Raw genomic sequence first — 12370 nt, 5'->3', positions numbered from 1 at the left:
TTTTGAAAGATGGTATCTTTTTTAAAAAAGTGAAATATATTATATGCTTCACCAGATATTGTTAATATATCAGATATCTCATTTGCAATATGATCTAATTGGCCTAAATGATATACTATTTCTTTATAGGAGATATGTGTAAATAAGTACCCCCAATACGTGACTGCCGAGTAAACATTCCTCCATATAAGTGTATATATAAATGAATTAATATATACGAAAGATTATCAATAGAATCTACTCCTACATTAATATGAGCATGACGTTCTCCAATTTTTTGATATTTAGCTATTACTTTGCCAAGACACAACTTATTATCAGAAAGGATAATAATAAAATTTTTATCTTCTAAAGGGTGATTCTCTGTTACATTTGCTAATTCTATTTCACGAACTATTAACAAAATAAATAATATTTAAGTTATTAACATTAAATTATATAATAAAAATGCAAATAATTGTAAAATACCTGGCATATTTTTTGGAATTCTAATATCCGATGCTCTTTTTCTCATATCCCATCTGTTAAATCGAGGTTTATTTACTGCAAATTCATCACTTTCTTGCAAAACTCAGACAAGATCATTAGCAGCATTTTTTTCGATTATTTCAATTGAATTTTCACTCATATCAATGCTCTTATTTCTAAGTCCACATATTCTTTCTGCCCGTGAAAATGCATTGTGAGACTGTCTAATCTTAATTGCACTTGAAAATATTAAATTTCCATTTGCATCAAATAAAGTATCCTCCGGCACCTGTGAATTATCATTATTTATATTATTAGGAGAAGAATGATTATTTGATAATATATATTGAATTTCCTTTACTGTCATTTGATTTGATGTTTCGCTATAAGAAATTTCATCATTTTCTTTATCGGAATCATCATAATCTCCATCATCAATACTATCATCATCATCATTTTCATCATCAGTATTTTCTAAACCTTCGATACTTCCATTTTGAGCAATTTTTGCTAATCGAGAAACTTCAAGTGCTGCTCTTTGAATTATTAAATCTACATTAATATTATCTTCATTAATAATATCTTTATTATTTCATTTTTCTTCATCATCATATATTGACATTAATTCTTTATCTTCATCTTCATCCACCAAATTATTATTATCTACAAAAACAATATGTGCTAATTCTAATTCGTTGGATACCAAATCAATCATTTTCGCAAAATTAAATGCATTTTGATGAGCAATCCGAACAGCATCATAAATTTCGGAGTTAGAAGGCCACTTTCGTAATATTTCCAAAATTTCTGAATTAATACTATGTGTATCAATATCAATTGTATATCCTATTTGATTAACTTAATTAATTAATTTTAATATATTGGATATAAAAAAAATTAACAATTACTTACCGGATGCTGATAATTTATTTTTATCAATCTTGAATTCCCCATTTCTAATTATTTTATTACAGTACATTACTCTTCGCAATACTTTAAAAAATTCGTAAGCCGTAAAGTCCGGCACAAGCTGTTTTGCAATTCCAAATACATGTTCTAATGCTTCCGTGCCATGCTTCTAGGGTAATAATGGATAATCAGAATAATAATCTCTATGTGCAATAATAAGTAAAACTAGAGATTCTGCTAAACTAGTAAAAATATTGTAGCTTTGCAATGAAATAAAGCTTCGCATATAGAAATACTACTTCGCCGAAACCTCTAAATGTGCTTTATTGATAAAAGTTTTCCAATATTGTAAAAAAAAATATGCTCGCATTACCATAATAATTCTAGTTTTATGATTAATTTGACGATTCAAATAAGCATCAAACAGTTCACCTATTAGAAAAACTTATAAATGATTAGAAACACTTAAATTAACTGATAAATGTATTTCAAAAAAAAGAAAAAAATAGGATTACCTAATATGAACATATAAACGAAAAAGCCAGCTTTTCCTGGCATTAAAACACCATCTTTTTGACACATTGATATTAAATCTGAATGAAATGTCCTATATGCGGCAGCGTCATCCTGTTTATTAACATTACGTACATCTCTGACACAAATAGGCGAATTAGGCATTTGCGCCAATTCAAGTAATTGATCATAACGAATAGTATCGTTTCCAAATGTAAGCAATTTTGAACCATAATGTATTTGGTTCCTAGCTGTCTTTTTGGCATGCTTTGGACATTGCACACAGACGATAGGCCGATTGTTATAAATCGAGCGACGGAAGTTTATTCCATAAAACGAATCTACAAACTCCAAATATTTTTCAATACTTTCGTTACTCATTATTTTTCTTGTGCTTTCATTTCAGAAATTGCTCCATCAGCACCAATACTTAGCAGATTTATTTCCGCACAAGCTGTCATATTTATTATATCAAGTAAGAGTTGACTAATTTTGTCAGCTTTTGTGTTCCCTTTTGTTGGAATTGCCGCAATAATTACTGGTGGGATTTTGCTTATTGGAATCTAAATAATTAATATTAAATGTTACTATATTAGCTTGTCATTATTAAAATTAATACTTTGTATTTCAATTACTTTAATGATAAATCCTCTAATTTGATTAGCTACAGCATCATTTTCTCGAATTAATTTCATTGTAACATGTATATCTTCGTATGTAGAAACTTTTGTTTGATCGGAAGACAATACTGATCCCATTATTCGTTCCAAATTCTTTGATAATACACCACTTTGGGCTTGGAGCTTAAGTACAATCAGTTATCAAAATCACTGGCCCCTTCCAATGGTAATCATTAGCAATCTTTGCGAATTGCATAATATTTTCAAATGATAAGTCTGGACTGGTGAATATATCTTGATCTCTAGCTTGTTGATGTTTAATTAAATTCAATATTAATTAAAGTTATCAGCGGCTAATTTAATTAATCCATCTATTTTTACCTGATATGCTGTAAACTCATGCCACCAAAGGCATTTTTAAATATTGAATAAATTCTTGAATTTTCAGACAACAAACTAAAAAAATGTAATAAATGTTCTGAATATCTAAGTCCATTTTTTTTTTTACCACGTTCTTCCAAATTTTTGAGTTTAATCATCAAATTAACTAATTTGGTAAAGGTTTTATTTGAATTAAATGCACCTTTTTGACCCAATTCGGCTAATTCTAGCCATATTTTGTTTCTTGACCATCAACACTGGAACGATATATCTTTTCCAAATTAGCGTTTTGGAGTGTTTTAGTAAACTCATAATGATTAGGTATATATTTTGCCGTAGAATCATTATGACGCCTCTAATATCAATATTATAGTTAAAATAATTGATAATTTAGAATTTAATAATTATCAAATATTTACCTCGATTAAAGCTCTTTTAAAATGTGCATTATCACGTATAGCTTGACAATTTATACAAATACCACTTGGGTGCCGTATTTTTCGCTCACAATTCATGCTGAATATTGCTTTAAGATCTTTATCAATACGCCATTTAAAGGTTAATAATAACTCACGTCGCCAAATAATTTTCTCTTCTGGTGTTAATTTATTTCTTGAAAACCCTTTACGCCCCGAAAACTTATTTGGAAATAAGTTATATGCAACTATATAATCCCTTTTTCCTCCTCCATATTGCGTTGGTGTAAGTAAAATATAATCCAGATATTTATCATCATTAAGGTCTTGACATGATATAGGTGATATTTGAACAGGTATATTTTCGTCAATTTCTAAAGGGCGTTTTACAAAATTCAAAATACTAAATTGTCTCTTATTTGTACTATTCTGAAATAAACACCCACTGCCAGAAGCATGAGTTTCTAAATTCTTTACGCGATATGTTTTATCTAATTTTACTTGCTTACCACATTTACATTGAACAGTTTTAGAGTTTATAAGTTTAAAAAAGTTTTGGTGTGCTTTTAGTTGGTTATATCGTAACCGTTCTTCATTACTTTTATATACATTAAACATGATTTATATCGTATTTTATGATGTATTTTATGTCGTATTTTATGTCATGTTAAAAACTTAAAATATAAAAAATATATATATACTTATATATATATCTAATATAGAGCTTGGACTCGCACTCATGTAACTCGAGTTGACTTGAGTTGAACTCGCACTCGAGTCAGAAATTTCTTGACTCGAGTCAACTGGGATCACGTGGTTGATAGTGCCGGCTGAACCCTATTTGTAATTCCTGCCGGCACTATGACTATAACGGTCTGGGTAAAATTATGGATAATTTTTTTGGCCTGCACTTTAACTTTTGACTCAAATTAACTCAAGTTAACTTGAGTCCTGACTCGAGTCCTGGACTCGAGTACTCTTCGAGTCAAAAAAATTCTTGACTCGTTTTACTCGAGTTGACTCATTCTGACTCGAGTCCAAGCTCTAATCTAATATACAGGATGTTATACAATCTTACCTAGTGGTCCGATCCTAAATCCGATAAATCCGGATTGATCCTTCAATCCGGATTGGAGTCGGATATCCGTATCCGATATTTCTAGGCAGATAGATCCGTTAATAAATCCGGATGGTAATCCTAGGATGCTGATCTGGATGATAAATATTTTTTTTTTTCGTTTTTTTTTCAAATTTAAAAATTTTTTTTTTTTAATTTACCATTTCGAAAATTTTCTCATGAGCCATAGGTACTATCATGACTTATAGCCCCTTAACCCTTTACCCCTTTTATTTCCCTTTTTTATTTAATTTTCACGAGACAATTAAATGAAGTCGAAATTTTTTTTTCAAAGACATTTTTCCTAACGATAACAAATAAACACAAGAATATTATTATTATTTGATTTATCAATTATCAATGATGGCAGACGAATTTGATTATATTCATATTGAGGACGATGATAATAATAATATACGAAATTCTTTAGCTGATAAAGGAGTCAGTAATGCTGATTAATAATTACTTCAATAATTAATATTTTCAATTTCTAATCAATTTTTATTAAGATAAAGAAACAGATACGGGTTTTCTTATTAGTTTAAGAAGCTCCGAAAGTGGTAGTCAAAAAAGTCAAGGTATAAATAAAAGAAAAAAACAATCATTTACAAAACAGTATTTTGAAAAAGGATTTAATATAAAAGGAGAGGAAACTCGTATTTGTACCGTTTTAAGTAAAGATGGTAATCGATGTGGCCAAGTGTATCGGAATACTGGGAGCTCAGCTGGAAATCTTATTGCACACTTACGAGATATTCACCAAATTATTGACGAAGATAATCATGATGGTGAAAATAATTATAAAAGGGTAAATTTTATTTAAATCACCAAATGTTTAAAGTATATTAAATTTAATATTAATTAATTGTTCTTTCTTAGTTGCGAAATACCAAAATTACTGATTATGCTCGATCTCATCATCCTCATCCTAAGCATATTCAAAAGCAACGGGAAGAATCTCTCCTTAGATGAATGCTACTTACTGACCAACCTATTTCTACCGTCACAAATCCAGCATATAAAGAAAAAATGTCACAATTTGATCCTTCATTTGTAGTACCTGGAGAACAAAAAATCAAAACAATGATAATTAAAAGTTTTCGATACAATAATCAAAACTTAAAAAACATTTTAAGTGAAACTGCCATATCGGTATCTCTCACTACAGATCTTTGGTCTAGTAGAGCTAAACATGGGTATATTGGCATCACTGCAACGTGGATTACACCGAATTTTGAAGTTAAGGATGTAATATTAGAAATAAAGTATGCTCCTTCCCCCATATTGCAAATGTTGTTGCTGAATTACTTTATGAATGTATTTCAAGATGGGATTTTAATGGATGTGTAACAGCAATTGTTACTGATAACGGCTCAAACATGAAGGCAGCATTTCCCTTTTTAATTAAAAAAAATCAGTGTGAAGTTATTCAACGACTTCCTTGTACTGCGCATACAATTCAGTTAGCAATTGGAAAAGGGTTAGCACCTGTGGAAGTTTTAATAGCGCGCGTAAAGAGATTAATCAATTTTTTTTCAACACAGAAGCAAATAGAAAGATTGGAAGAAGTTCAGCGCAAATTAAAATATGAAGATGTAATGCGTTGTGTACAAGATGTACAAACGCGTTGGAATTCATCATTTTACGCTTGGGATCGTCTTTTTTATCTCAAGGATGCAATCATTCAACTTCAAGCTGATTTATATATAAGTACCAGTAGAGAGGACAAAAATGATGGTATTAAATTAAGAAAAATTTTATTATCTGAGGATGAATGGGATTTATTAGATAAATTAGTTGATGTTTTACTACCATTTGAGGAAGCAACTCGGGAATTTTCAGGAGGCACTTATGTAACTCTCAGTAAAATGATACCTTGTATTAATGAACTTATTTTCAATTTAGCACCATTGGATAATACAAATGATAATGATATTGATTATTATAATGAGGATACTGTATTTGAAGAAGATATTTTAGATGTAGAAAACGATAATGAAGAAATTATAAGTAATATTACTAAAAAGAAGATTTCTATTAAAGATCCGTTAAATACTGAGGGAGCTATAGAAAAAGTAAAAAATAATATATACAATGCCTTGCTTTATTACTGGAATATTCATCATGATGCAGGATTAATGGCTTCTTTACTAGATCCTCGTTATAAAGAAATGGATTTTGTATTAGATGATGAAAAGGAAAAAATAATTCGAAAGCTTCGTGATGAGTTTAATGAAATGGAATCCAATAACTCAACACCGCACTCACCTGCATTAGAGCCATCAAATGTAACCATGCCTTCTTCAGATGCAGAATCATCATTGCGCTCACAGAAAGGATACCGTCAACGCCGTCAAACTAAAAGTAAAAAAGATAAATCACTTGCAGCCACTGATGAAGTCAGTAATTATTTAGCAATGCCGGTTGCATTGGAGGAGGAAAATCCACTAGATTGGTGGCGAATTCGTGCAAAAATTTTTCCAAAATTATCACAAATTGCCCGCAAATATCTTGGAATTCCTGCGACTTTCGTGTCAAATGAAAGACTATTCTCGCATGCTAGTAATCTAGTTACAGTAAAAAGAACGCGTTTGCACTGGTAAAAAAATGATTTATCCTACACATATCTTACACATATTGGGTACTTAAAATGTAGAAAATCATACACAAATAATACACATATCATACACATATCGGGTACTAATATATATATCATACATATATCAGGTACCTGATAGGTATACTATATATATAAGTACCCGATATGTATATGATATGTGTATTATTTGTGTATGATTTTCTACATTTTGAGTACCCGATATATGTAAGATATGTGTAGGATATGTGTAGGATAGACCATTTTTTTACCAGTGAATTGGATACAAATTTGGTAGGACAAATGTTATTTTTAAAAAGAAATATTCGTTCAATGGAAGTTTTTGCAAAAGAATGGGATGGCGAAACTCGGGAAATTTAATTAGAATAAATTTTTCATTAAGTTTCATAATGTATTTTTTCTTGTTAGTCTAATAAAATATTTTACTATTTCTTTAATTCAATGAATTCAATTATATTATAAATATTAACAATTTTATTATTTATTTGTTTAAAACTTGAAAACTTTATATAATAGAAGTAATTAATTAATAAATTCATTTATACGGATCATCCGTTAAATTTCGGATTAGGATACATCCGAATAGATCCGAAATAAAGGATGAATCCTTAAAATCAGATGGGATTAATTCGGATGGATCCTAAATAAAGGATGAATCCATTGATCCGGATCATCATCCGGATTGGCTGTAAAGATTTGGATTGAATCCGGATGACTCTTTAAAAATAGGATCAGACCACTAATCTTACCTTGTGAAACTAGAAACCTAGAAAACTTTGTATGTAAATTTACCTTACACGTCCAGTAATCTATTCTAATTTTACCTTATAATATCAGAAACCTTTTTTTAATTTATATATGATTTTACCTTATACTATTAAGAGACATATATTAATAAATTATTATAAATTTTACCTTATATTTTTGGACACCTCTATTAGAAGTAAGCGGGGTCCTTGTTTAACATAACTTCTCCTATCTAATAGCCGAATTTGAGAAGAAAATCAACAGTATATAAAATTCTATTTTTAGGTATATTTGTACTATTAATTTTCCATTTTTAGAATTTAAACATTCGGAATTTTAACATTTACACATATTAAAATTAAAAATTGCACATACTGCACAGTGATGTTGAGTAAACTTTTTCTTACATTTTAAAACATATGTTTAATTGTCACAGTCAAAGAAGGTGTTGAAGATATTGTTAAACTAAATCTTATAAAAGTTGATGATTATTATTTTGAGAGCCTTTTTCATAAAATTACACTAGATGCATATAGACAAAAAAATTTTGAAATATATTGCCAGGTGGATGAAAAATCTTCATGGGTTTATATTAAAAACTCAGATGATCTTATAACAGAAATGATTCAAGGATTTAAATTTACGGAATTAAGGTTTAAAATTTGTTCATTAGCAAATCATTCAGTTGCATCTAGAAGAAATGCATTAGATCTTATAATGCAAAATGCATTACAACTAAAATTACCAAATCAAGAGCAACCCCAAGTTACACAAAATGATCTTCTATATAATGAAATAATCATTCTTTTTGAAAATAAAAAAGTTGGTTGGACTGGTGGATTACATTTATCAGTAGGTGTAAAATGTATTGAAAGACTAGCAAAACCTTTGTGGTATATTGATCCACATCTTAAGAAATTTGCCAAACGTGCGTGCTATTTGCCAAATTTATTTACAGAATTGTTAACGTATGAACAAAATCAAAGTTATAATCAATATTATTCTATTACACATCATAAATATGAAGAAGTTTCACATGAAAAATTGGATAAGCTAATAAAGTCTTTTAAACTTAGCCTTGCACAACCTTGGACACAAGATACTCTTTGAGCTTTATTAATAGAAGATTTGTATAAGCTAATAGAAATGGTTAAAAAATATATGGTTTATCTTGAACAAGTCAATAATTCAATGAATAAATTACATAAATCATTAGAACCAGCATAGAATGGGATAGAAAATATTATGGTTAAAATTATTGAAGCTTGTAACCAATCAGATTCTATCTATGATGACTTAAATTTTGTGATTTCAAATTTGGAGAATTATAAATATATTAATATTGAAAGATATCTTCCAGAACCAGGAATGAAAAGGTATCGGTTTATAAAGAATTTAGAATTGATATTCCCAATAGGTTTTTATCAGTATCATGCTGGTAATTATCTTGGAACTACAACTTTTATATGGAAAATACCAATTGAAGTTAATGATCGTACAGAAACACAAAATGCACAAACATTATTATTTATACAAGACCTTATACCTCATTATTTTACACGTCAAATGTGAAAAAATATGCTTGAAAGGGTAAATTTAGCCAACAACTCAATCAATATGTCCATCATTTTCATCATTTTTTAATGTAAACATTTTATTTTTAATATTCGTTAGTTGCTAAAGTTACTCCAGTTTTATTGCGTAATTTATATCATGATTTAACTGGTGATGCAACAATAGCACCAAATAATATCACAAAAGAATTAGATGAAAGACTCTGATGGATATTAACACTACAGGATTCTAATATTACAGTGGACTTAAGAATTAATAATGGATTCAAAGGAACATCATTTGATATTTTTTGGGAAGAAGTTGATTCTTACTTTAATGAGGTAATTCAAATTAAATTACAACTTTATTACATACACACTAATAGCATATTTCTATTAATGTTTAATTTATGTAGAATACACCTGCTGTAGATGATAGGCGTCATGGTTCTACTCTTTATATACCAATAGTTCTGTCAATTAGAGATTTGCGAGAATCAATAATATCCCGATTGCAAACCAGGCTTGGAAATCCTCTTCTTCGAGCAAACCGAACATTCCTAGTGATGAGTGGATTCGTGTTCAATTCACTCCAAAAAATACTCTAGCACATTCAGTAATTAATTATACTGGAAGATTTAATATCAGATATAAAGTTCAAGCACGTCTGTTAAGAAAAGATCATCCAGACAGTCATTATTGTGCTGGATATTTTCGTTATTTACGTGAATTTGCTATTAAGTATTGAAAGTACACAGTGTTTATTTGTGCTGATGACAAGTACAAAGTAGTAATTGGTGAAGAAGTTGCTATCTCAACTGGAGTTCGTAATAGGAAATCATTGATACCTGATAACACAATTTTGGCAGCAAGTGATCATGACTTTACAAAATTATCCTTGATACCTTCAGTAATACTTTTATGTAAGATACCTGCCTCTATTTCAGAATTATTTTACCATGGAAAAGTCTATACTTCATACAAAAACACAGTTTTTAAACCTAGTTCTGGAATTCGCCATTCCACAGAATTCTTTTCTATACTTTCTGATCACTATCTTAATTCTACTGAAATTCCACCTATCATGTATGATCTTTATACTGATAGAGGGCCTGACCATCGAATAACCTATGGATCTGTTCAAGTGTCTCTTCTGTGTTTGTTTATTCGTGGTAATTTTGATATGTTAATAGCAATGAGAAACATTGCAGCGTAGAAAGTTGGACAAATTCAGCTGAAAGAATAATGTCAATTTTAAAATCTTGGTTTACAAGACGTGGCTCTCCTTAGAGATCTGATGAGTAACGAAATGGAAGATTTGTTTTCTAGAAAAAATACACTAGAAGAAATTCGTTTAGTTGCTAAAAACAATTCACAATTAGAAAGTGAACTTAGAAATTCAATTAAATCTATTCAGCAGCTTCTAAATAGGTGAACAGAAAGATTGGTATTAGATAACAAAAATTTTATATGTAAAAGTCTTGCAGATGATGAAGAAATTGCACGATTTTTTGAGGTAATTTTAGAATTAAATAATTTTTTTGTTAAACTCAAATAGCTTATTATAATCTTTTATTGTAGGCAATTATTTCAATTGATTCAACTTTGCGTTATGATGAGACTACACAATTAATACTTCAGCAACATTCTGATTTACAAAACTTTATTCAAACACATTGCTAAATTTGGACTTATTCATTTCAAGTATGTATTTATAGGTTTATGAATTCAAAATTTACAATAATTTGATTTTAGTTTTAATTAACATCAATTTATTAAAATTCATTAACTTGAGTAGTATAAAATACATTGTTTTGGTAGATAAAAAACTGTGGCAACATTGAATGTGAAATTTGTACTATGCCACGAACACTACAAGAAGTTTTTGAATCTCTTGATTTTCTTCCAGACCTAACGCCAGCAGGTACGATTCAATTTGATTTCAATATTACCAAATCAGAATATTAAACTAATAATATATAGCTTATGATTCTGATCATTATGCCAATTTTTCTATGGTGTATAATAATTAATAAACCTATGACTGATGAGCATCAACCATCTAAAAAAATTGCTGCTACTGGTACGGAAAGAGGACCATCAGGATTGTATATTAATACCAAGGTTCGTAAATTCATAACTTGTAATGAATGTTCAAAGGTACGTTACTTATTTAGTGGGAGGCAGCTTATTGAACAAGATGGTCTTGAGATTCAACATGCTATAGAGAACTGGCCTTATACATGTGGATCTACCATTTTTTTACAGGATCACAACTTGTTTGATAAAGTGTTTGTTCAGGAGAAAATTTGTTGTAAAACACCAATGGAATTTACTTACTATTCTTGTCGAAAAGTCCATTCTGATTGGTGCTACCATTGTGGATCAACAGATGATTTACAGGACAAGCTGAATTCACTAATGGAAAAATATAAATCAATAATCTCTTTATATGCAGGTTGCCAAGATAAAGGGCTGGATTTTTTTTGTCAAATGCCAATACAAACTAAAAAATGAAAGCATAACCAATAAATATTTTATTGTAATATTAATGTAAACCATAAATCAAACTAAATAATATAATTTTACGAATCTGCAATGCAAATAAATTTACCAATTTTCTTTTAAGTATTTATTCAATTACAAATATAAATAATACAAATACATTACCTAGACAAAAGTTAGAGGATCTTCTATTTTTGTCAATTACTCAAAATTGTACATAATAATAATACTTGAAATTTTAATATGTGATAACGTAAATTCCAAAGAATATATATTTAAAATTTCACACTTCTAACTTTCACACAGCTATATTAATTAAAAAAAGAAGCTTAGTAATTGTTACATTACTTAGACAAAAATAGTGGACCCTCTATTTTTGTTAATTACTTAAAATTACATAAAATAATAATGCTTGAAATTTTAATATGTAATAATATAGACTTTAAAGAACATAGAGTCAAATTTTCATGCTTTTAATTTTCATACAGCTGTATTTATTAAAAAAATTAAAAATTCTTGATGAT

At 29.0% G+C, this 12370-nt stretch overlaps 6 protein-coding genes across 6 annotated transcripts; 2 read left to right on the top strand and 4 right to left on the bottom strand.

Moving 5' to 3' along the window:
• Positions 1 to 115: 115 nt before the first annotated feature.
• On the bottom strand, positions 116 to 514 carry OCT59_007443 (uncharacterized protein; the record flags this gene model as incomplete). Its single annotated transcript, XM_066148732.1, has 2 exons — positions 116 to 393; positions 469 to 514. 2 exons carry the CDS (start codon positions 512 to 514, stop codon positions 116 to 118), a joined length of 324 nt encoding a protein of 107 aa, XP_065998703.1.
• A 57-nt stretch (positions 515 to 571) lies between these two features.
• OCT59_007442 (uncharacterized protein) lies at positions 572 to 2055 on the bottom strand (the record flags this gene model as incomplete). Its single annotated transcript, XM_066148727.1, has 5 exons — positions 572 to 1004; positions 1089 to 1314; positions 1381 to 1546; positions 1751 to 1809; positions 1893 to 2055. The coding sequence occupies 5 exons, from the start codon at positions 2053 to 2055 to the stop codon at positions 572 to 574; spliced, it is 1047 nt and encodes a 348-aa protein (XP_065998702.1).
• A 215-nt stretch (positions 2056 to 2270) lies between these two features.
• On the bottom strand, positions 2271 to 2648 carry OCT59_007441 (uncharacterized protein; the record flags this gene model as incomplete). The annotated part of the gene is made up of 2 exons (XM_025312003.2): positions 2271 to 2453; positions 2526 to 2648. 2 exons carry the CDS (start codon positions 2646 to 2648, stop codon positions 2271 to 2273), a joined length of 306 nt encoding a protein of 101 aa, XP_025166234.2.
• A 469-nt stretch (positions 2649 to 3117) lies between these two features.
• OCT59_007440 (uncharacterized protein) lies at positions 3118 to 3925 on the bottom strand (the record flags this gene model as incomplete). Its single annotated transcript, XM_025312002.1, has 2 exons — positions 3118 to 3246; positions 3311 to 3925. The coding sequence occupies 2 exons, from the start codon at positions 3923 to 3925 to the stop codon at positions 3118 to 3120; spliced, it is 744 nt and encodes a 247-aa protein (XP_025166233.1).
• A 4484-nt stretch (positions 3926 to 8409) lies between these two features.
• OCT59_007439 (uncharacterized protein) lies at positions 8410 to 8898 on the top strand (the record flags this gene model as incomplete). Its single annotated transcript, XM_066148709.1, has 2 exons — positions 8410 to 8681; positions 8865 to 8898. The coding sequence occupies 2 exons, from the start codon at positions 8410 to 8412 to the stop codon at positions 8896 to 8898; spliced, it is 306 nt and encodes a 101-aa protein (XP_065998701.1).
• Positions 8899 to 11381: 2483 nt separating this feature from the next.
• On the top strand, positions 11382 to 11858 carry OCT59_007438 (uncharacterized protein; the record flags this gene model as incomplete). Its single annotated transcript, XM_025328537.1, has 1 exon — positions 11382 to 11858. One exon carries the CDS (start codon positions 11382 to 11384, stop codon positions 11856 to 11858), a length of 477 nt encoding a protein of 158 aa, XP_025166230.1.
• Between the last annotated feature and the right edge of the window lie 512 nt (positions 11859 to 12370).

Source organism: Rhizophagus irregularis, chromosome 15, assembly GCF_026210795.1.
Source record: "Rhizophagus irregularis chromosome 15, complete sequence".
NCBI classification, from domain to species: Eukaryota; Fungi; Glomeromycota; class Glomeromycetes; order Glomerales; family Glomeraceae; genus Rhizophagus; species Rhizophagus irregularis.
The sequence above is the reverse complement of the archived record's forward strand: the minus strand, read 5'-3'. Positions and strand labels throughout refer to the sequence as shown.